This window comes from Protobothrops mucrosquamatus, unplaced genomic scaffold (assembly GCF_001527695.2).
Source record: "Protobothrops mucrosquamatus isolate PMUCROS unplaced genomic scaffold, P.Mucros_1.0 scaffold389, whole genome shotgun sequence".
NCBI classification, from domain to species: Eukaryota; Metazoa; Chordata; class Lepidosauria; order Squamata; family Viperidae; genus Protobothrops; species Protobothrops mucrosquamatus.
The window spans coordinates 76,207-101,630 of record NW_015386721.1 but is presented as its reverse complement, the minus strand read 5'-3'; the positions used below and the strand labels follow the sequence as shown (position 1 = coordinate 101,630).

The 25,424-nt window shown below is 37.3% G+C and overlaps 1 protein-coding gene across 1 annotated transcript in view; it reads right to left on the bottom strand.

Moving 5' to 3' along the window:
* CDH11 (cadherin 11) overlaps nt 1-25,424 on the bottom strand; it is a 61,036-nt gene that overhangs the window by 19,499 nt on the left and 16,113 nt on the right. Inside the window, exons 2-6 of the mRNA XM_015815963.1 lie at nt 15,347-15,757; nt 11,947-12,241; nt 8,559-8,678; nt 5,176-5,343; nt 1,476-1,663 (exon numbers count right to left, since the gene is read on the bottom strand). Of these exons, the coding sequence (XP_015671449.1) occupies nt 1,476-1,663; nt 5,176-5,343; nt 8,559-8,678; nt 11,947-12,241; nt 15,347-15,574 (999 nt within the window). The 5' untranslated portion in view covers nt 15,575-15,757. The remainder of the gene's footprint in view (nt 1-1,475; nt 1,664-5,175; nt 5,344-8,558; nt 8,679-11,946; nt 12,242-15,346; nt 15,758-25,424) is intronic.

The following is a 25,424-nucleotide window of genomic DNA, read 5'->3' as shown; positions in this document are numbered from 1 at the left end:
ACTCAATGTCACTCAGCCATTTTTTCATGCCCATGGCAGGACTAGAACTCACAATCTCCTGGTTTCTAGGCCACTGCATCCAACCGTCTCTCTTTAATTTTATCTCTTTAACCCACATACAAATCAAACTAATGAAAATACCTCAGACTCAAACACATGACTCTGGGTAGTTGACAGAGGGGAGGGGAAAGAAGATAAAACAGATAACAGAAAAACAATAAAAAGAGCTAATACAGGACCCAAGATAAAATCTTCAACACAATCTAATTAAGATATAGGTTCAACTATACGTGCTGGACCACAAGGTTCTTATTCCGAACCTCAAAATAGCTTTGGAGATGGTTTTAGGAATTGTATAATTGATTTTAGAAATTTAAATGGCACCCTCACTGCTATAGTTAGGTTGCTATAAGGCCCTGATTGAATACTGTGTAGAACAATCCCCCAAATATAGAAATACTGATCAGTGGAGTCCTTGGTGCTCTCTGAGTTTGGTTGTTTTCTTGCAGACATTTCATTACCCAACTAGGTAACATCACTGATTACTGATTACTAGTTGGATAATGAAACATCTGAAAGAAAACAGCCAAGCTCAGAGAGCACTAAGGACTCCACAGTTCAACCCTGAGCTGCAAATATTAGTTTCTATTCTTTTGGTAAACACTAATCACTTCTGCAATGTTGGCAAAGTCATTAGTTTTAAAGAAGTTGAGTAGAGCTGTTTCCACTGCCATTTTGCATACAGTGTTTAGCTTGGTGACCTTGGCTGTGAAACGAAAGAAAAATAAATTTTGGAATAGCGAGCTGGAAGCAAAAAGTGGCTTTTGCTGAACCGCAGGACGGAAACACAGCCCTGATCAACCCATGCCTGCTTTATTTCCACCCTTCTTTTATTTTTTCCCCTCTTTCTTTCTTCCTTTCAATCAACAGAGACCGCATTCAGAAGGAATCCTGACAGCCCAAATTAAGTTTTCCTCAGGAAAAAAAAAAGCATGCAGACACAAAAGAAACCCCTTGTAATTTTCACATTATCTGAAAATTCACACTGTCTTGCCAACTTGAAAATAAATGCTTCATTATAACTAAGGCAATCCCCTTCATTTATTTCCAAGTTAATATGCAGTATTGCTTTGAAGAGGGAACAGCGTTGATTTCTCAAGAGGGGGATCAGTAAAAGAATAATGTACTTTTCTTCACTTTAAAATGATGTTAAGCAGCTTCTATGCACCAGTACTTTTATTTTTATAATCTCTTTCCTTTCATTCTGGCTCCAAGCCTTAAGAGGTAAGAGTAGAATGGGATGCCGGAAGTTAATCATAGCTTCATAAACAAATCATCCCAAACTGCTTTTGCTCTGATTTTTTTTCTTCTTTACCATGAGTGATAATTCTATGGCTATTATATGTTCCGTGATGCATGGAAAGAAAGTTAAGTATGTATTATCCATTGAGGAATGAAAGGAATGCATTTCTTACCTTCTTAAGCTTCACAACTCCTTCCTGAGTCTCATAATCAGTTGTGATTTCAAACACTTCTATACCGTCACCATCAATGATGTTATAAGTTACTAAACCGTTCTCTCCAATGTCGGGATCTTTGGCTTTTACTCTTCCAGCTTCCTCACCAGGAACGGCAGCTTCCGATATTGACATCTGATAAACACCTAGGAAAAAAAAAACGGTGCTTTATCAGTAAATGAGCTACTGCTAATTCCTTCAGGAGTATTTATTTTATTGACTGCATCAAGATATGCAAAAACTAGCAGAGGAAACAGAGAGAACAGGGGCATTCAGAGGTTCTAAATCAGATTCATGCAGCAATTCACCCATTAAAAGGTCTCTTGGCACTTCGTGTTTTGCCCCATCACACTTTGTTTTTCTCAAGAATGGTTTAATTAAAAAATAGAGAAACGCTATTTTGGCAGGCTATAAGGCAAAACTCTTCTCTCAGTCATTATGGACTTGGGTGGTCTTATACTTTTTTTAAAAAAAAAATAAAATCGCTCTAACTTCTTGTATGGAGACTGTAATGGAAATTCTTGCTTTTCCACTTACTTTTTTTCCCTCCAGCTTTTTTTTTCATAGAATAAAATATGCAACTGCTGCCTAAGTGAAATGAATTCAGATGTATGCTTATATAAATCCATTTTTAACTAATCCACGAAACATTTTGCTCTTTCTGGAGTTTCTGGAGCACATTAACCCAGTTAAGATGAGGGACAATGTAAACACAATTCAGGAGACACAAAACTGTAAAGAATATTGACACAATGGAGGGAGGGAGGGAGGGAGGGAGGGAGGGAAGGAAGGAAGGAAGGAAGGAAGGAAGGAAGGAAGGAAGGAAGGAAGGAAGGAAGGAAGGAAGGAAGGAAGGAAGGAAGGAAAGAAATTGTTGGAATGCCTCGAAAGGCTGTGAACAAAATACTTAAAAGAGCAGCAAAGTTGAAGAAAACTGAAATAAAAGAACCAGTATTTCTTTTTATTATATACATAGAGTGCAAACTTGACATGTAGAAACAATTGCCCCAGATCCCTAAGACAGAGGAAACTGTATCCAATTATAATCTTTATAAATGATTAGTTGGGTCAATATTTGACTTCCTAACTCATTCCTATCCACAGAACTATTAAAAACAATGGCACACCCAAACATTATAAAGGAAAACTGTCATAAAAATTAGGGATGGAGGACTGTTCATTTCACTTTTTTTTCAATATATCAGAATCCATATACAGCCATATTGTGGGTACTGCACTGGTATTGGGTAGGCTTTAGTGGAGAAAACATACCACTATTTTTAACACAGTCCTATTTTGACTGGCTTGTAGTATTTAGAGGATCACCTGGTGTAGGTACAAGTGACCTGAATGATTTGTGTGCCTTGACTGGGGATGTTGAGAGTGAGGTGCAATCAGGATTGTGGCAGAGTACAAGTGAAGTTCTAACAGCTGCTAATGATTTAATTGGGGTCATGCTGTGCAGCAGTAGACATTGTGCCTGAGTTTGTGTATTTATATAATTTAATCATTTTCACTCATAAATTACCCACAAGCTGTCGATGCCTTTTATTTGCCCGCATATTTAAGAAGGGTTAAATCTCCCCCTAATGTCCATTTTGTATTGGATGCATCAGTGATGGTTGTGTACATATTCACTTCTAAATACAAAAATAAAATATGTAAGCAAATTAAAAACCTGTCATAACTTGACACCTTCATAAACTAAATGGAGCCATCAAAAAGCAACTGGCGTGCAGGTTTTGTCATTCTTGAAGACTGCTGATGAAACCAGTCTAAATTGAGAAGCAACCATGAAACCTGCTTTTTTTAAAGAACCTGGATGTTGTCTCTGCTGCGCTCACAAATTCATAAAAAAAGATGGAGAGGGGGGTGCTTTGCTTTGTGTTTTTTTTTTTATTATTTTAACGTTGGTCTCTTGTCTTACAGTGCATAACTATTTCTCTCTAAAATGTGTTTCCATTGCTTCCATCCTCCATCTGTCTCCGTTAACAGCATTTCCCACCAAAAGTCTAGACCACATGCCACTGATCTCAGCAGGGGCATATTGTTGAAACATCATCATCCAGTATGTTTTCAAAATGAGGCAGCACAAAAATCCCTACCTCCTTCTGTGCCTTAATCCTCATCTTTGAAATGGTTCACTGTGAGTCCCTGGAAATGGTTCAACTCTTTTATGTATTTTTTTTTTCCTTTATGAAAGAGTTTTTTTAAAACACACACACACACACACACACACACACACACACAAACACACACAACCTCAGAATGTAAAATATGCCTGAGATACCTCTTGATTCCTTTTGGTGTACATGAATCTATTCCAGACAGAGAAAATGTTTATGGATTGGTAGGCTTATCTGGAATTTGGGACTGTGTATGGAATAATAAAAGGATGAAAGCGGGAAGAAGACGCTCCCTCACAAAATAGCTACTGCGGCAATCATGGACCATTGAAACATTACCATTACCTTCTACTATATTAGTTTACCTTTGCATTTTTCTAGACAAGCAGGCACATTTCCAAAGTATTGGCCACTGCCACTTACCATTCTTAATTGTTAAGAAAGCAAGTGTGGCTTTGTCAGGACTGCCATCCTGCTTCGCCATGCTTTGCGTGCTGCCAATCCGGCATATGCAAGGGGGGGGGGAGGAATTGCGGGGTGGGATAAGGTGGAGGTGTTAGTATGAGGGGAATCAAAGCTACTCATTGTGCCATCCTTTGAAAGCCACCAGCAGTTCCAAGATCACACTATGGAATGCACATCTTGAGACTATTACTCAAACAATTTGTTTGAATTCAATTGGATATTTAGAGGTAACCAAGAGGGACGGTGGGAGTAAGGGGAAAGTGAACCGTATGCTTTGGGCACAAAAATCTAAAATATGGCTTTGCCTCTCTGTAACCACTTGATTTTAGTAAAATGTACTTTTGCTAATAATGGACACAAGAGCTTTTGTTTTCTAATTGACCAGATTGGGACGGTTGACAGGATCTAAAAGAACCCAGTAGAATCAAATCAAAAAAAATATCACAAGCTTGTTAAGCTACAGTCTCTTGACTTTCTGATCCAAGAAAGTTAAAATCATAACCTTATGAACAGGGATATTTTGGGGTACCCTGTGTATTGCTTTGAGATTGAAGATATAACATTATTAACCAGAGATACTGGGTTTTCATTTCTAAAGACCACATGCCACTGAAGTTACTGGAGGACAGAAGCAGGGATCTTACATTAGAGGAGCATGGGTTTCAAAAATGGTTCAAAAAAGGTGCTTCAGAACAGGGGTGTAGCATCTCTTTAAAGCAGCCTTATCTTCTTGCAGGCTTGTGACTGCTTAAAGAGTCTGTATTTTTAATGTGATTCCTTAAAGCAGCCATGTCCTCCTTTTGACAAAAACCTCTGAATAAATAAATGTAGCTGCTTTAAAGACACACTGCACTTACACTTTTACATGTTTCAAAAGCACCTCCTCCAAATCGTTTTTAGAGCACAGGCAGCCCCATCATTCTAGAAATCATTAGTAATCATAATAAGAATATGATACTTAATTGCATAGAATCCATATATTAAATGTTTGCTGGCAAGTAAAAGAGGAAGAATTGCTCAGCTTCAGTGAGGCTTCTGGTATAAGAAACAGGATACACTGGACTTACTCTGTGGGAACTTTGGTGGGTTGTCATTGACATCTGTGAGGGTAATTGTCACTTTGGTGGTTCCTGAAAGCCCTCCCATGTGTCCTCCCATGTCCTTTGCTTGTATCACAACATGATATTCTTCTTTTGCTTCTCTGTCCATGTTGGGAAGAGCTGTTCGTATAATACCTTCAGGAAAAAAGGTCAGAAGAAAGGGTTCACAATAGGTTCGTCAAAGGCTTATCTCATAGTATGTCTGTTCTACATCTATTCATTGGCAGATACTTGTTTAGATTATTGTACAAGAGAGAAATTGCCTTTAGTGATTTTAGCATATGTCAAGCTCAAGTCACTCCACCCATACTCCACAGAATATCTGCTGTGGGTTAAAAAAAACCCAGATGGATGAAGAATATGTTCTTGTCATAATTTAATATGAATTTAATCTATTTGCATGTTCTGCACTTAGGATAATTAGAATGCAACTCTAGAGACAATTGTGAACTTTACAGTAGAATAATGTATACATTGACTGTGTTTTATACATGGGTATCTATATTCAGGAAAATACATCCATTAGAATTGCATTATGTTGCTTAGAAAATGTATTGCCCCCCCCCCCCCCAAAAAAAAAGTAGAATACTCCACGGGAGAAGAAAATTTTCAAACACGTTGCCTAAAAAGCACAAGACTGAAAAAAAAAACGAAGTCAAACACAATAGAAGCATCCATCTGTAAAATTGGATTCTGCAAGAGCTTGATAAGCTTTTTCCGTGATCTTGCCTGGTCCAGTTTATAATATGATGATTGTTGAGGTTTTAATGGAGAAGTCTGAGGAATTTGATCTTTGCCATTTCCAATAGGAGAACGGGCATTAGGATTTGCACACAAAGGGTTGATTTATATTATCTCATCTCAGATTGCTACCAAAAACAGCTGGCCTCCCAGTAGCAAAATGTTATTCCAAGCCTATTGTAATCCCAGTAAGGATTATGTTGCTGTTGTTTGTTTTAGGAAAATGAAAGGGAGGCCGCATTGTTAGAAACATCTATTGTATTTTGGTCTTTATCGGTCTTTTGAGTTTGGGATCATGATCAGAATGGGTTCACTAATACATATGTAATCCAGGAATCAAAGCTAGGCTTAGATCTCAAAATTTCCACAATAGACATCAAGACTAGTGTTCTGTGGTGGGATTTGGTGGGAATTTGACACATTATGATGCTATTTTCTCACTGGAGGAAAATCTTGGCTTTGTTTTTCTCCAAAAAAGAAAGAAAGAAAGAAAGAAAGAAAGAAGAAAGGAAGGAAGGAAGGAAGGAAGGAAGGAAGGAAGGAAGGAAGGAAGGAAGGAAGGAAGGAAGGGCTACTTTGATGGCTTTATATCTAGAACATATCAAATGAGCGTATCTTAAACCAATAAACTTTTTATCCAATTTCCTCCTTCTCCACAGCTCTGCACCAGCTCATATTCAACAGGGCAAACTGAATATGAGATCCCCAAATACTTGTATAACAACCTTTCTATCCAACAATAGAGTCATAGAGTAATCTAACAAGGGGAGATTTAACAACATCCCTTTTCAATAGCGTTTGCATCTGTTTTGGATGCAAAGGTTAAGACTATCACCCACATCTTCCCGAGCTGCAAGTATATTATATTACATCCTGAGCACTTCATCAACAAATATTTGGACAGGCCCCAATCTGCGATTCTGTTCTTCCTACTAAGAGATCAGTGCCTCACTTAATCACCACAAAGGCCACTCCATTCTGCACCGTTGCAATCACAATTAGAAGAGGATTAGACCATTTTGAAGCAAATGGTTTTATGTCAAAACCACTTAGCTAATGTTTCTTATTGACCTCCCCATCATATACTCTGCTCATATGCAATCTCTCTCTCTCTACCACTTCTATGTTTTAGCTTTTTTAATCGGCCATTAGTATTTAAGTCAAGTTAACTGTTTTCTCCCCCCCCCCTTCTTGATTGCCTAGTATAAAATAAATAAATAAAACCAGGGTACTTGGGGTATGGAGTAAGGGACTAATATATTTGTTAACAAAATATACAGTAATCTCTGGAGGAATGGAGATTTTTGCTCCTGGTTCTCAGCATTTCAAGTTAGCAGCAGTGTTCAAAACTGTACACCACCTTCCCACTGTACACCACCTTCCCAGGTTTTTTTGGGGGGGTGTTGAAAACAATGTGGATATAAAATTATACTCCCTGAGTATTACCTCTTCCACATCCTGAATGCATTTTTAAGTCTTGTCCCTTCTTTCCTAAATACTCTTTGAAATGCATTAGGAAAAACGTTAAAACTGTGTTTTATGCTACTATTTTTCATGAAGATTTGTAATGGAGACAACAGAAATAGGAAAGAATAGTAGTGAGTGTAAGCATAACAAAGAAGAGTGTGAACTTTCTTGATAAACTGTATTTAGTTTGGGGAGCCACTTCTTTGATATGTATTATATGGGATCCACTGTTGATAACAAAATTTAAGCTTTATCTAAGTTTGGAAGTAATTTCTTTTATAAACCCCTGGAATCACATATACTATGATGTGGGTATAATTCCCATTAGAGATTCTTTTATAGCTTGAAAAAAGTGTCAAATTCTTTTGATATGCAGAAGGTGCATTTACTACTTTAAATCAAGCAAGAAAATCAAAGGTATTGTTTTCTCTAAAATAAATCCAAGGGCTGAATGCAAATTACAGATCAAACAGAAATGCAGCGATGCTTTCAAAGCAAGGTTCTTAAGGCCTGTTGGAACGATGTGAGCATTTGGTAATGGAAAAGAAAGCTTTTTGTTTGAGGTTGAATTAGAAATTCCAGGATTTGTCAAATATATATATATATATATACTGTATATAAAGGAGGTTTGTTGTTCCTTGTTGTTGCTATTTTTATTAGAATCAGCAGGTGAATTTTGTTTTATCTTCTGATCATCATATTTGGGACACATAAATGAATCTTGGTAGTGGCACAGTGGTTAGAATGCAGTATTGCAGGCTAATTCTGCTGATTGCCAGGAGTTCGATCCTGACTGGGTCAACATTGAGTCAGCCTTCCATCCTTCCAAGGTCGGTAAAATGAGGACCCAGATTGTTGGGGGCAATACATTGACTCTGTAAACTGCTTAGAGAGGGCTGTAAAACACTATGAAGCAGTACATAACTCTAAGCAATAGTGCTATTGCTAATCTCTTTCAGGTCATTGGCCAAACCCATTAAAGCCAATGATCATGGCTTGAACCTGTAGCCCAATAACAACTGGATGACAGAGTCATGTATTTAAAAATGAGTGGTGATATAAACTGAATAAATTTGGAAAGTTTCTGGCTGCTCACTTCTATTCTAAAATTCTCTTTCAGTTATCACATGGTTGACTAGTACCTGTTTGTGGCTCTACAGAGAAATAGGGTTGGCCTTCAAGAATGCTGTAAACAAGTTTGGCACTATTTCCATAGGTAGGATCATCAGCATCTGAGGCTGTCACCTGAATAACAGATGTACCTGCAAACAGAAAAGGGAACATATATACATATGCTTTTCTCCACTTCCAAAATTTCTAGATTGAGTACAGTGCCAACTTCACCTTTCAATGGAACAATGAGAAACATACGAGAGGTTATCTTTACTAATTACACCCTGGAAAATCCACATTTCATTTCTTTAAAAGAGGTTTTACTAACAAATCACCAATGGTTATCCAACAGCTGTATCAGGGATTAAAGCAGATCTCTATTCAATTAGTATTATTTATTTTTGGGGGGATTAAACAGTTGAGTTAATTCTGTTTGCTAAATGCATTTCTCTTCCCCCTCCCCCCTTCCTTGAAATTTGTTAATATTATGATTTGGGGTATTAATTTTAGGGTTGTACAGCTGTTTGCATCCAATCTCTAAAAGTGCTTTGGAGCGCATGGGAGTGTGAACATGACACCTGCCTGCAACATCTTAAAGCAGTCACATCTCTCCCCACGTTTGCTGTGCAATAATGTGCTATATCAAAAGAAATAAATTATATTGCCACTGAATCTGCTTGCTTGATTCCCCCAACATGCTAGAGACAAAGTTCCTATAACACACCTATAACTATCCAGCTCTGTGAACTTTGTTGCATATGCAGTGATTCACTCAGCATTTTTTCTGCATGTTTCAAGGGTAATTGCTTTATTGTAAAGAGAGTTTATTTCCCTGGAAAGGACATTTAAATTGTGCTTTATATTTTGTATTGTGTAAAAGCCTTAGTCAGCCAGTACTGTAGTAGATACCAAAACACTTCCATGATATACATATGATAAATGGAAAGTGACTATTGGCACAATATAGACCACAGTATAATCAGCTGAAATTGGCAAGCTAATTATGATCTGGTATTTGGTGCATAAGTCTTGTAGATGCGCATGCAAATTTTTGCTTGTTTGTTTCCTTTATGGATAAAAAACGATGATTCCTCCCCCTAAGGACTGTTATTTGTCTGTTTAAGAAAAATCACAAGTGGGATTGGATTAAGGACAGCTGTTGTTCTAATTCTTCCCAACTAATGGAATGCTGGAAAAAAAATAATGAAAGTGAGGCGGAATCACTCTCCCCAAACTAAGTGGAACAAGACCAAATTTGGGAACAAGCCAGCGTAAGAGAGACTGAATTTGAAAATGAGCCAGATCAGGTCAGGGGCTAAGAAACAGTCCATTAAAAATTCCCCTGGTGCCATCCTGATTTGATGTGTGCAGTGCTTGGATGTAAAGCACATTTGCTGGCTTTGGAACCAAATGCTGCACACATCAAATAAGGATGCCGTTGGGGAAAATTTTTAGAATGCAGCTTTTTTCTTAACCTTTGGCATGATCTGGCCCATTTTGATCTGATCTGGTCTGAGTTTTTTTTTATTATACATCTTCTAAAGGAGTCTTTTCCTGGGCTTGAATATGCATTTGAGTTAAGGAGGCATTAAAGAGATAAAAACTCTTGACAATTCTTGGTGTTGTCACCTTAACACCGTCCAAACTCAAGAGATATTTTTAAGTCCCCATGGCTATCATGCAACCTTTTGGAAATTAGTCTATTAATTGCTGCAAGTACAGAGAAAGGACGTAGATCAGATCCAAAGCATCTTTGTCTGCTCCAGAATTGTAATAGGAGAAGCAGTTGGTTAGCATTTTGGAAAAATGCTGATTTCTCCATTCTAAGTCTCCTTTGATCCTTCCTCAAAGTCATATACCAATAAAAAAAGGAGAGCTATTAGCAAAGGCCAGGAATGAATTAATAAAGGCCAGGAACAAATTCCAGAAACTCGGCATGCTTTCCAAAACTTGTTTAAGTCCCTGGTTAGCTGTGTCTTGCTTCTCATAAATAGAAGAGCTGTTTTTTTTCCAGATTGTTGAAAATCAGCTGCTTTAAGTGTTCTCCAACTGTCACTTAGCCAACAGCTATTTCATCATGCTACCTGAATTGTTTTCATCCCAGGTGGTCACAATAAAAGCTGCAACTTAGCTTGTTGGGTTTCCCCCCCCTCCCCGCCTCATCTTCTCTCCCCCTTCTATTTTTCTTTTGCAGCATAGCTTTTAGACGATAAAAAACAGAAGTCAGGTACTCTCATTGTTCATATTTTAAAACATTCTGGGATATATATATATTTGCCAATGAATAAAAGGCTTTAGATGTATAAATAAATCTCTACCTAGATAGCAGTGTTTTATATTGCTTACAGTCAAAAGGAAAAAAAAAAACACTGTTATCCATGCATGTAAGAAATTAGTGTATGAGGAAGAAATCCATCCAGATTTCCTCTCAAATAATTTAGATGGGAAATCTTTTTATCAGCTGGAGAATCCTTAGCATTGTCTGAAGGAATATGGAAGCCTTGTCCTGCCACAATTGATTTCATTCAAGGCAAGGTACCAAACACAAGATACATTTCCCTCTGGCTTATCACTCTTCCAAACAAGAGGACAAGAAGCAAGTAAATGCCCCTAATCATGAATTTTTCAAACGTCAGGGTGAAAGACTTGCCTACAATTGCTCTGCTTCTCAGAAACCAGGAGAGGAGAAATATCTGTTACTTCCCTAGAACAGAAGAATAAAAACTGCTCCTTCAGCCATTGATTTTTTTTTCACTGTATTTCGGGCCTATTTTCAAAGTTGTGTTTTCCTTCTTCAACAATACTTATGAGAATTAAGGCCAGACAACTTTAATCTGGTCTAGTGGTTAATGCAACAGATCAGAAACCAAGAGAGTGAGAGTTCTAGTGCCGCCTTAGGCATAAAAGCCAGCTGGGTGAGTTTGGGCCAGTCATTCTCTCTCAGGCCGACCTATGTCAGGGGGTTGTTGAGGGGAGGAAGTAGTATTGGGTATGTTCTCCACCTTGAGTTATTTGTAAAAATAATAATAATTGGATACGAATAAATATGATCTAGTCCAGGGGTAGGCAACCTTGGCTCTTTTATGACTCGTGGACTTCAACTCCCAGAATTCCTGAGCCAGCATGGCTCAGCTTGGAAACCTCTCCCTTTCCCCTCAGCATGGCTGGCTCAGGAATTCTGGGAGTTGAAGTCCATGAATCATAAAAGAGCCAAGGTTGCCTACCCCTGATCTAGTCTAACTCTATGCTATATACAAATACTAACTGATAATCAAGTAATTATCCAACAGTGAAGTTCTTGGTGCTCTCTGAGCTTAGTTGACGAAAGCCTCCATAATTCAACCCATACCTACTATCTTCCTTTCTAAACATCCACATCTCAGCAGGAGAATAACAGGGCATATTTGTGTTACCTACCCACATTAGATCTCTCTGGTACATTGGCATGATAATTTTCATGAAGGAATTCAGGGGGGTTGTCGTTGATATCTTGGACTTTGACGATGAATTCTGAGGGTGGCTCTAAAGGCCGGTTGGTGTTTCGGTCCACAGCTTGGGCAGTTAATGTGTATTGAGCTCTTTCTTCTCGATCCAGTGTCTTCGTTGCATGGATGTTCCCTGATTTGTCATCTATAACAAAAATAATGCCCGCTCCTTCACCTGAGAGAATGTATTTGATGTTCCCATCACCAGAATCAATGTCTGAATGAAGCTGCAAAATGAAAAATAAATATTCACATAAAGTCTCCAAAGCCAACAAAGGCTACTGCTGTGCCAAATATCTCTAATATTTTCCCCAAATATTCTTCAACTTTCACGGTACATAATTACTGTGTTTTCTTTTCTTTTTTTTTTCAAAGAAGGAGAAAGAAAAGTTTAATTTCCAAGGATGGAAACCTACATAAAGAGGACTGTTGATTATACAATTCTTTCTCTAGTGGTCCGTTGCCTCCCTGGCTTTCTACATTTCAACCCAAATCCATTATTTATTTATTTCTACATTGGCCACCTCACCTCAGTGACTATGACATTAGAGAACTTATCTCATGATGGCTTTCTTTTCAATTCAGAAAGCAGGAAGGGTGTGTACAATAAAGAAAATAAAATTAAAAGCATTAATTAATTCATTAATCTTACAATAATAAAGTAAGTTCAAATTCTATGACACCTGAGCATATTTTTTTTAAAAAAAGAAATGATGCCCATCTCACAAATATACTTCCCAAATAAATATATTGGAAGGTAGGAGATAGATTTTGGGAAATGATTATTAGATACTTCTTAGTCATCACATTACCTTGAAAATGTTAGTGAATTGCTATAATGAAGAAGTTAAATAAACTGTTTTTAGAGTAAAAGTTTATTAGAGAGGAATGGACAAATTCTAGATGTTCCTTCATTTTATTGGTCTTTTTTGTCTTCTTTTGCACAAACTTATACACTGAATTTCTAAAGACATAAAAATAGCTATAACTAGAAAGTAGTTTCATGTAACCTAGAAAGTATATCTACCGCTCCAAAGTATACCGTACTGTGGGGGTGGATTTAAAATGTATTTGGATTTTTAAAAGGATAAACTTGAAAGGAAAAGCTGATTATTATTTCGTAAGAGTAAAAGAAGGCACAGAATATCCTAGGAAAGATTTTCTATTTAACAGATTTTGTTGATAAAATGTACTTTTTTTAAAAAGGTAGATTTGCCCATTATGAAGCTACAACAAAGGGAACCACCCATTGATTTCAACTAATCTCTCATTTCATAGCCACTTAATGCCCATTGTGATAGTTTAATGAATAGTATTAAAGCAATTAATGCATGAAATGAAATCAGAATTCTGCCGCTTAAATTTCCACAATAGTAAAGGCATTCAACTCCATTGATGGCTATACATATACAGCATGTAAGATTAAGACTATCTTTACTTTCCTATAGTTCATCCTATTTAAGCTTGAAGAATGCTCAGCTGTCTGATTTATCACACCATGTTAGGCTATTTTAGTAGGCATTCCAATGTTCTCTAGAAAAAGGATTTTAGATATTCAAATATGAGTTGTCCTACTACTTGATAGTATAACAACAGTGGGGCTCATGCAAATAATGAATATGTCAGAGATTTAAACATATATTATAGCAGATGTCATCAAGGAGTCATATCTAATTTAGCAGCATTGCATTTATGTAATCACAAATAGAACAATGAAAGTTTGTGGTTTTTCACTTTGGCATTTTTTAAAAAAAATACATTGCATACTGCTTTTTGTTCTACTTTAAGCTTACCTATTTTTAATGTTCTGTTTTGCTTATATTGTTCTGCATTTATTGGGCCTGCCTAATTTCTGGAGCAAGTTTATCAGATTAAGCCAATGTATTGAAATTTACTTTGTTGTATTTAGCTTGCTTGTTCAGACACTATGCTAATATTGTAAAGATATACTTGAGTCCTAGTAATGCTGTATTCTGGGGTGAATTAAACCAGGAGACTCTGAATTTTAGTCCCATTTTAGGCCTGAAAGTTGTCTGAGTGAATTTGGGCCAGTCAATCTCGGTCCACTATGTCGAACTTGGGTGACAAATTTGGTGACAAGTTGATTGGTCAATTCCTATTGCAACAAATGGATCAATCCTCAATTGATCTGAAAAACTGGAGCCTGCACTTGCAAAGGCTGGGAAACACACACACACACATTTATATCATTAACTTTGATATTTTTGAAGCATTTACAAGACAGTGGTCATCATGAGCACTGGTATATTATCTGCTCAAATTTATTGTTCAGGTTTCTTTTACAGTTTTTATTCCAGAATCAATGTTCCTTAAGGAATGTATAACTTGAATGTATGTTTTGATTGGAATAATGGATCATTAAACTTCAGAGGAGTGTAGAAATTGAAGAATAATTACATTTTGAAAGGCCACAGTCTTTATGATTACATTCCAAATTTGGAGAATTTTAAAAGGTATTTTGGATTCCATACAACCATCATTATCGAATTCAGTAGTATTAGCTTGGGGATTAGTTAAAATCATATTGAAATCATCTTTGATAATGAAAATGAGTTTTGAAATATATTATCTGATCTTACATCTGGTGATTAAATAAGATATAATTTTCCTGTCCTACATATTTAATTTGTCCATCCTCTCCTTCAATTAAATGTAGAAGCTATTTTAGAATGCAGAACATAAAAGCAACATATAATCAGAGACAAAAAGAGCAGTACAGACCATAAAACAAAGCAGTAAAGCTCAGAAACCACAATTAAAGTCAATATCATATTCATTTTAACTTAGAATGTGGTACAAAGTTTTGATGGTACAATGAATGCCTTGCATGGAGAAGACAGGAAGACAGGAAAAAGGCAAGAAGGAAGAGAATGTATATCTGGAAAAAATAATCAATATGGGCAAGTAATCAAACCAGATATGAGCCCATTGACCAAATTCCTTAGACAAGTAACATTTTTAACTTAAACTGAACAAGCTAAATGCTAATAGAACATCTTTTAATCTTATCTGTATGATCCAAGTCTCTGCCTAAGAATTCGTTTTTCTTCCCTTCTTGTAAGAAACTCTCAAAAGCATAAATGAATCTGTCTCGTATGGCCCGCTAAGCTTTTCATTTGGGTCTTGGACTATTAACCTTAAATACCAAAGAATGGATTGTTGTTTGGCTGGATTTATAGCTAAATGAATCAATTCTAGTCTAACTGGATAGGAGACATCTTGTCACACATCTTTGAAGAACAAATCATTATACCAAAATATGCGTCTTAGGATTCTGAAAGAAGAAAAAGATACTTTAAGAAAAAACTTACTCGGCCTACTAGTACAGGATCCGGTCCAGTATATTCTTCTATTACAAAAAACTGGTTCCATACCCATCCTCTTTTTGACCTCTGGAGAACTTGCCCTTCCCTCCCTTTCTCGTGATGGCCATGCAGTGATGGCCTTGAATGGTTCAGTTTGTCTGTTGCCATAACGAAGCTGCAGCACAGCATTCCCAGACAGATCAGGGCAGCATGTAAACAATGATCTTCCTTCATTTTTGGTTAATGTATAGGCACCAGAGTACTCCCCAATTTTTTCCCCCTTTCTTCTCAAAGGGTCACCACAAAAGTGAACAGGAAAACTATAATCCTCTGGAATGTTCACAGGTTTTCCGTAACCGAGATGTCAAGGTTCCTTAAGTCCATCACTTTAACTCTGTATAGACTCCAAACAGCTTCCTAGAGTGAGAAGAAGAACCAAAACAAGACAAAATTAGTTCTCCGTGTTTATTCTAAGCTCAGCATTTCAGAAACGTAGCACGTAACAAAAGCTTAATAGACCATTGAAACAAGACGCTTGTTTTTTTCCCAAGACGATAATATAAATGAAATATAAAGACACTACATAAATTATTCACTAGGATGGCCAAGATTGGATGGTCTCCCTAGGTTGGAAACAATAATCTAAGAATATCTCGAATTCTCAGGATATCGTATTTTTAATAACTTGCTCAAAAACATAAAGCTTTGTATTAGTTGGAAATTTTTTCAAAACAGGTATGATGAGTGCTCGTTTTACTCTTTAACATCCCCTCTATTTAAAAAAAAAAAAAAAAAGTTGTAATTTTTGGGCACACACTTTCAGGAGTTTTCAGTGGTCCAAATTAAGATCTGAACTGATATTCTTAAACAGAGGTTTTTTGCTACCTTTGGAGGGCAGTAAAGACCACATCTTTGTTCAATAAAGCATTTATCATTTATCATTTCTGGAGTCCATAAAAAGCATTTATCATTTCTGGAGGCCCATCCTTTCTGCTACAATTAAAAGAACAGGAAACTTTCTCACAGTGTGCAAAGTAACGTATCCTTATCTTGGGCTGGGAAGCAAAAAGCTATCCATCTGCAATGGGATATGAGAATGATCTGGGAGACTAGGGAAAGAGATACTGGGAACAGTGAGATAAGAGACAACATAGTCCATAGTGGGCAGGGCAAAAAAAAAAAAACCAGAAGAAACCCTTCCTGGTATCTTGGGCTATAAATGACAGAAAATGAGAATTGTACTTATGGATTTGCAAGATTCCATTAATACAATTTTACAATAAAGTAGAATTAGCTCATCTGGTTATGTTTCCTATCTACTCTACCTGCTAACGCTGATGCCAACATAACATGAGTTATCACTATGATTTTACCCTCCTGCATATATCGGATTTTACCTAAATATAGTTGCTTCAGACATTTTGACCTCCCTGGTACTGATGAAAATTCCAACTAAGGTAAAAAAAATTCTGGGATGTTATCTTCAGTTAGATAAGGAATCAACTAGGCCAAAAGCTAGTGGTATAATATTAAATTCCCAACCCTTTTTAGTGTCATAATGTCAGGTATACCTGGTTGGAAGTAATAGCTTGTTGGATTTGGATAAGATAGTGGTAGCCTGTTAGATCTGGATAAAATCTTTATAATCTTAGCTACTCTATTACCTCTCTATTTCCAACTAAGCCTTATACTGCACTTTCATATAGTTAGTTTCCATAGTACAAAAGAAAAAAAGGAAATTCAATTCCTAGTTCTTTAAACAACCTGGCAATCACTACCAGGTTCTTTAGTTCAGTAAGGGTACCAATTTTTGGGAGATTGATGGAGTGGCTACAAAGAAACATTATTGCCTGTAAACATGGTTTATCTTCATTTGATATGTCCACCCTAAAGGAACTTCTCCTTTTAACAGAAAGATCTTATCAACTGAAAGTACTATAAATAAATAGAATATAAAGAAAAAAAATAAGGCAAGCATTATTTAAAGCATCTCTACTTCATCAGATATTTCAATAAGAACTTTTTCAAAATTTAACTGAGCTCCTACTGTTTACTCAGTTGTTGTTCATTACATCCAAACTGTATAATTAGCACATAAAATGGATATTTCTCACTTTCTAATCTCAGAAGCTTGAAAAAGCAGGCTGTACCTGGACAACAAGCTATATTTAATAATGTGCGAACTTTGGGCAGATCATAGTGGGTTTGCTGTAGAAAATAAGTTCAGAGGTTATTTTGGTGACCAGATACAGATCCTTTTACAATAGTTCCTATCATGGTTCTAGATTCTTAATAAAACATCAGAAAGTACATTCTAAGGAAAACCTTATACGTGTCAGATGCAAAGAATCAGGACCATCCATAAAGTAGCATTCAAGCCTATATAAGAGAATCTAGTCAACTAAAGTTTAACACTAAACTGGAGCCAGATAAGAGACAACAGAATTCAGAAGCAACATAATGACTCTAACCTGATAACACATTTAACTCTGCCCCCCTCAGCTCTGCCTGCTCTTCTCTTACTATCCTCCTTAGAATAAAAAAGAGATTAGGGGAAAATTAAAGGAGATAAATGAAATGTACAAACAATTTTTCTTTTGCCAGATCATTAATTTTAAATGATTCCATCCACAGTAGGTATGTGAAAAATCATCAAATATTCCCCCTAACTTCTAAAATGTAGCTTAACTGTATTACTGGGTTTGGTAATGCAATTATATGGAAAGCCTGTAGAAATATCAAAAGGGGGAGATGCAGATATATGAAAGTGTTTACTATCAGTTGTTCAGGCATGAAAAAAAACTGAACACAAAACATTAACCACACATTTAAGCCATTATCTTTAATTTACTAATTAGGGCTTAATGCAGTAATCGCTTGCAATCCCTTTATTTTTCAGAATGTCTCTGTGTAGTGACATCTGTGGAGTCTCTGCATAACGTTCAAAATAGAATGGGTCTATTTTGAATCAAGCCCGGCTGTATCTGGGCTTGTTGAGATGAAACAACAAGTTTCCTTTGAGCTTACAAACCAGAATCTTCATGTGGGCTTGGAATAAAAGCAAATAAGCCCTTTTCATCTGAACAATAATGGTATGTCAGCCCCACTCTTGTCTTTAGCTTCTTCTAAAAGCATCTGGGCTTTCTAACCATATTAAATACTGTAAAAAGGACACCAGGGAATTAGGATCAGAGAAAGCTCAAAATACACAAGAATGTAAAAAAGAAAAAAAAAGAAAGAAAACCAACAACAGCAACATATTGGACCAGTCTGAAGCTTGTTTAATTCAGCATTTAAACACGCAAACCACAAAGAAAACAAACCCTCTCTTGGGAGGGAGTACATTTTAATAAAATGCATACTTAAAGGGCAGATCATGTTCTTACTAACATCTAACAAGACTATTGCCATCTTTGTGAGACAGCTTTGAGCACCGTTCAGACATCACAGCTGGTCCAAAATTGCAGCACAGAACTGCAATTTTGCTGAATGAAGTCCTGTTACATCTGGACTGCAAGCTCTGCATTGGTTATCAATAGTGTGCAATTCACTATGTTGGTTTTCACCTGACTCTCGGTCCCTTCTCCTGATTGATGAGCCCTCACTTGCAAAATCTGTCAGTGGTTTTCTGTAACAGGTAGGGGACAATATTTTTTTAGCTGCAGCCAATATATTTTGGAACAGTCTTCCTCCTCTTTTAAGTCCAGGGTTGTGTCCAATCTGATGACCTTCTACAAGTGAGTGAATCTTTTTTTTTTTTGAAACACATTTTATTGGTTTTTTAATTCTTAGAACAAAGTGCTCAGGACACACCGTGGTGCTGGGGTAATCAGAGATCCAAAAATAAAGCCATATATAAATAACTCAATACATTCAATGTCCCCTCTCTATTTCCCTCAAATAGCATAATACGTTTAAGATGTTCCATTTCTAATTTAAATTTCTATAACTGCTAAACCTGTTTTAAAACTTTGTAAGTTTACAATTACCATAATCAAATTTAACTTTAAATCGACAGGTTATCAATTCATGTATCCCTTCCAGATATATTCTAATTCTTAATGTCTCACATCCCTCGTTTTATCACAAGTCTCATTTATTTCTTCCTCCACTACACAATACATATCCTAATTAAAATAAAATATTAATCTACCCTATACATATATAATCCATCAATCGATCAATCTCTTTAAGATAACAAAATAATACTAAACCTTAAATCATTTCAGTTCATTAAACAAAATTCAAATTTCATCCAATTGATTATCATGCCTTATCACATCTATGTTATCAGACAAAAACATCATCTTACTAATTTAAAACACTCAATTAATTATTGAAACAATCCAAATCTAAAAAGCCACACTTTTTTCCATTCCAATACATAATACGTTTCATCAAAATAAACCTATTATTCCAAAAACTACATTCTTAATCTATTTAAGATATCTGTTGTAATAATCACACCCCCCCTTTTTTTTTTAGTTCTAACTCTGAATCTTAATCCATAAACCAACAGTGCCTTTTAATCCATTACACATACAAGTGAGTGAACTTTGTGTGGCTCTGAATGTTCTTTTTAGAGAATGATGAGAGGATACCCTCTGACGTTTGTATTATGCATTGTGGATTTAGCATTGGTTTCTAGGTTTTTGTTGTAAGCTACCCCCAAGACCAGGTGAATTGTGGTGATACCTGAGTTCTTAAATACGCATAAATCTTCCCTCCAGAGTTCCTTACAAATACTACTGGAAAAGCAAAAGGCTGAGCAGCAAATAAAGGAGGCACTAATTAGTCCTGATACTTTTAATAAGAACTCTTAAAGGAGGTTTGAATAAAAGTAGAAATGAATATTGTATTTTTAAACTTACAATGACATCAGCCTCCTTGCTATTTCTTGTCACAGAGCCCAAAGAAAATAATGTGGAAAATGGGGTAAAATGTGAAAGGGGAAAAAACAGATTTGTACAGCTCTAGATGCTGACATTTTAAAACTAAAATGTATAATTAACATGAAAAAGCACCATTCTATAAAATATCAAGTGGCATCCTCACTCCAAAACAAGCAAGCAAACAACCTTTTAAGAAAAATAAGTCTGGTTTTTTTGCTTTCCAAAAAGATATATTAATTTTACACAGCAAAAGTTCCCCATCAATTTTCTTAAAGGAGAAGGGAGATAAAAATTATCATCTGGTAATAAAAAGACAAGGCAAGAACTTAGAAATCAATGTCTGATTATTTTCCCATGTCTTCTCTGTCTACAGATATAATCCCAGTTGGACCAAAAATATTTCTATAGAGTGCTTTTTCATTTGACATTCATTAGGCTACATAATCTCTTACATTTGTCTAACCAGCATTTTTGCATGATGAAATGGTAGCTGTTCCACCAGAGTACAGAATTCATAAAGCAGATTTTGAGGCTCCACCCAATAATAATATCATGAAAGATTGAGGCATTTGTTGAAATGAAGTGGGGAAGGAATTTCTGAAATGCTCCAATCGATTTGATTTCATCTCTAGCAAATCAGGACAGTTGTGAAAAAATATAGATTTTCGTTCCCATGGCTTCTTTAAACTGTTCAAATTCCTATGGGCTGCTTTGCCTATAATGATGTTGTTATGCTGTATGACTTTTTTAAATAAAATCTGCTGCGTAATAGTCAAGCCAGCCCAATTATATACTGTATTGCCAAGGAAAGCCAATGGTGAAAATATAGACATGCAATTTGGATGGGATCAGAATGACAATTATTTGGGATTTCATTTGAATGTAATTAGTTATTTCAAGATACATAAAGGGTGTCTGCCATAAGTTAATATTGACTTGAATGAACCCCCTTCCTCCAAAAAGGTACATAGAGCAGCTTATAGGCTTATTCTTCGTATTTTTGACAGTTTTCCCTTTCAGCTACATTCAGAATTGTTTGCTGTGAATGTTGGAAAGAAACACACCCAAGAATTTTGGTGCCACATGTGACCCACATGCTTCCAAAGCCGAAACCTGATTAAAAAAATCTCTTCCCTTCTACCATGGGAAGCCACACCAGGGAACCTCAGTCAACCACTATTTATATACCTTCAAATATTATGTTGTAGAATTGAGACTAGACTACCTTAAGTTGCTGTACTAGATCCTGCTGTTGAAGATCACATTCAGCTGGTACAGAACTCAAATTCCTATTTGATAATGAATCAGACCCAGAAGCGTTTACTAACGCAAATACTGTAAGAGATGTTCTGACTCAGTGTGCTTCTGGGTGCAGTTCAAGGGGTTAGTTGTTACCCACAAAGCCCTATGTCAGTGGTGGCGAACCTATGGCACGGGTGCCAGAGGCGGCACTCAGAGCCGTTATTGGGCACGCACATCTTTGCCCCAGTCCTAGGCCTTCAGCTAGGTTTTATAAAACCTTTCCACTTTAGGCCTCTGCCACCATGTCCCAAAAAAAAAAAGGTTCAATCAGTCAATTTCAACTTCTCGCGGGAAAAAAATTCTTGCAAAGTTGGAATTGATTGATTGAACTTTTTAGTCCCACCCAGTCTGCCGTTATCACTGCAGCCATGTCCACCCAATGGGCCACACCCACCCAATGGGCCACACCCACCCAATGGGCCACACCCACCCAGCACTCAAGTGGGTTTTGGGTTGCAGTTTGGGCACTCAGTCTCTAAAAGGTTCGCCATCACTGCCCTATGTCATTTGTGGTCTGGTTATCTGCTATCTGTTCTGGACAGAAACAGCCTATCCACTTTGAGAAGGCAGAGAGTGCCTGCTGAATGTCTCTCCACTGAGATGTCACATCAAACATTCCCCTTATTGAAGGCTGGGAATGGTTGCTAGTCAAAGAGAAAACACTCCCAGAGCTAATCAATCAGTACATAATGTATCAATCAATCCAGACCAGTGTTTTTCAAGCTTGACAACTTTAAGATATGTGGACTTCAACTCCCAGATTCCCCCAGCCAGCGTGAGAGGAAGTCCACATATCTTAAAGTTATCAAGCTTGAGAAACAGATCTAGATAAAAGAGTCCAGCAAATCAACAGAAAGTCAAAGTCTAAGCAACCAATCAGAAGCAGAAATCTTTCCCTTGTTCTCACGTGAGAATGGGAAAATGGGAAGAGTCATCTCTCTTTTGCCTTAGACCAGTGGTTCTCAACCTGTGGGTCGGGACCCCATTTGGGGTCGATCGACCATTTCACGGGGGTCGCCAAGCAAGGCTGTCCGCCATTTTTTTTGTCCGCCATTTTTTTTTGTCCGCCATTTCCCCCCCCCTTTTCCAGCGGGTGCCTTACCTCCCTTGGGCTGGGCCAGCTGGTGGTCGGCCTGCTCTGTCTCTGCCGCTTGCCAGCTACGCCTCGGCCAGTGCAGGGGGCAGAACCACGCATGCGCGGTGCTCCCGGGCAGGGAAAGTCCTCGACTTACGACCGGTTGGGTAGTCCTCGACTTACGACCGGTTTAGTCCTCGACTTACGACCGGTTTAGTCCTCGACTTACGACTGGTTGGGGTCGTGGCATTAAAAAGGTTGAGAACCACTGCCTTAGACTATTTTCCATTGCAGAAGAGGAAATCCTTCCAAGCTAGCTTCTGCCAGCTAAATTGAGTCATCCCAGCCCCAGCATAAGTATTAAGGAATCAGAAGAAATTAGTGATCTAAAGGAAATATGGAGAGTGGGTGTGATAAGAATCCCTTTGTTCATTCATATTAGGAATTGGCTTGCATGGAAATTCTAATTATTGCCTTACTCTACTTGTCTCTCTGGTTTTAAACATACATAGAATCCTTGTTATTGACAGGAATTTTGATATCCTTGCTTTCCTTTGCCCACTGCTCTTTTAACGCCATACTGGGTCTTCAACTCTTAATAGACAACTCTGTCTTCTCATTAGATGCTGCATTCATCCTGGCAGGAATGTTGCTAAATGTTTGGTAGCTCTGATGCTGCAGAAAAAAACTTCTACTTTCTCCCTCCAGAGTAAACCACAGGGGGGAGAAATTTGCTCTTAAATAAAAGTGGTGCTGCTGCCAGGCTACCAATTAGCTCACTCCTCCAAACAATATGAGACAGTGCACCAATAAGAATTGGACAGGAAGGGCTTAGGGGACACCTGTGTAAAAGTGCCAGAAGTGTCCCTGGGTGCATCTGCAAGTGTGTACTCCATTATAGCTATTTATGGAAGAATGCATTTGTGAATATGCAGCAAGGCTGATATAAATAATGTTATTCCTCTGTGCTACACTGTGGAATAAACAATTGCCTGTGTTTCCCAACTCTGTCTCAATGAACTGAATTATTATGGAAAGGTGTTTTAAGTAAGCTTGCTTCCCTGCTGAGAATTTTTATGAGCAATAGGGGGAAAAATGGCTTCAGTCTGCTTAGTTATTAGCAGGCCTGTATTCCTTCTAGCAATTCAAAAATTCTCTTACATTTCAAGAAATTGGAGCTTGACTGTATTAACATTTCTGAATTGTATATGCACCAGATCAACAGTGATAGAGACTTGTTCAGTTTGACTCTAGGTATGGATACAAGCTTAATTCCAGTTAACAAGAGCCTTGCCACACAGAGCCATTACTCTGCATCATAAACATGGACAATAGTGCAGTAATGTCTATGGAAATTCTCAGTCATCCAGGTCATGGTTGTCCCAAAGATGCTTTTTCAAAAGGCAACTGGACTTCCTTTTTTTCCCTTGAAGATATTTCACTTCTCATCCAAGAAGCTTCTTCAGTTCTGACTGAATAGTAGAGAATGAAGGATTCCATTCAGTTAGAACTGAAGAAGCTTCTTGGATCAGAAGCGAAACTTTTTCAAGGAAAAACAAAGTCCGATCGCCTTTTGAAAAAGCACCTTTGGGACAATAGTAATGTTTTTCCACCATTGTTCCCAACAAACACAAATCTCACACGATTCAAGAGGTACCACATACAGATGTCCATACTAGTGGCCATTAATAGACCAATCCTCCATGGATCTCTCTGATCCCCTTTTAACCTCTAAACACAACACATGACAGCAAATTGTATAAGCAAGTATTTCTTTTTATCCTAAATCCTAAATATGTCCTCATACGGTTTTATTGAAAAAACCCAAATTCTAAAGTGGCACAAGGAAAAACACACAAACACATACACACACAAATATACCTCTCTACATTTTTAATGACCTATATCAGTGTTTCTTGACCTTGGCTACTTTAAGATGGGTGGACTTCAAGTGGCTGGCTGGGGAATTTTTGGAGTTGAAGTGCACTCATCTTAAAGTGGCCAAGGTTGAGAAACACCAACCTACATTATTTCACATATCTAGATTATGGTTTTCCCTTACATATGTTCCCTCCAAATTAAAGTGCATGGGTGTCAAACTCGATGGCGTCACATGACACATTGTGATGGGGTTTTTTTGCCTTTGCGGAGCCTGGGTGGCTGTGGCCTGCATGTGACACACCTGGCCCGCAGGCCACCAGTTTGACACCCCTGCTTTAGAGGATACGCTTCTGGTATCTTAATAATTTTGGCTGCAGTTCATAAGAAACAGTCAAGTGATTCAGAGAAAGATGCTAACTTTGTAGGAAAAAAAGCTAATGGTAGTAGAATAGGGAAGAAAACCCCGGAGGGAATGTCAGGTGAGCAGGCTGTGAGCTTCTCCTACTGGCAAATAGGCTAAACTGAAGGCATGATCCTAGTAATCAGTTGCAGAGGGCTTTGTCTCTTTTTCAGATCTGCTCTTGATAAGGAACGGTTAATATATCTTCAGGACTCTGAGGAGATAGTAACATTCCAGCCAGCTGTTAGAGAAGCGCTTAAAATGGTCGTTCTCTCTAAAGAGGACAACACTGATATTAGCTCCTGGAAGCTGTTCCTTCTCTGTATCCAAAAGAGTAATAATAATAATAATAATAATAATAATAATAATAATAATAATAATAATAATAATAATAATAATAGTAGTAGTAGTAGTAGTAGTAGTAGTAGTAGTAGTAGTAGTAGTAGTAGTAGTAGTAAAGTTGGAAGGGACCTTGAAGGTCATCTAGTCCAACCCCCTGCTCAGGCAGGAAACCCTATACCATTTCGGACAAAT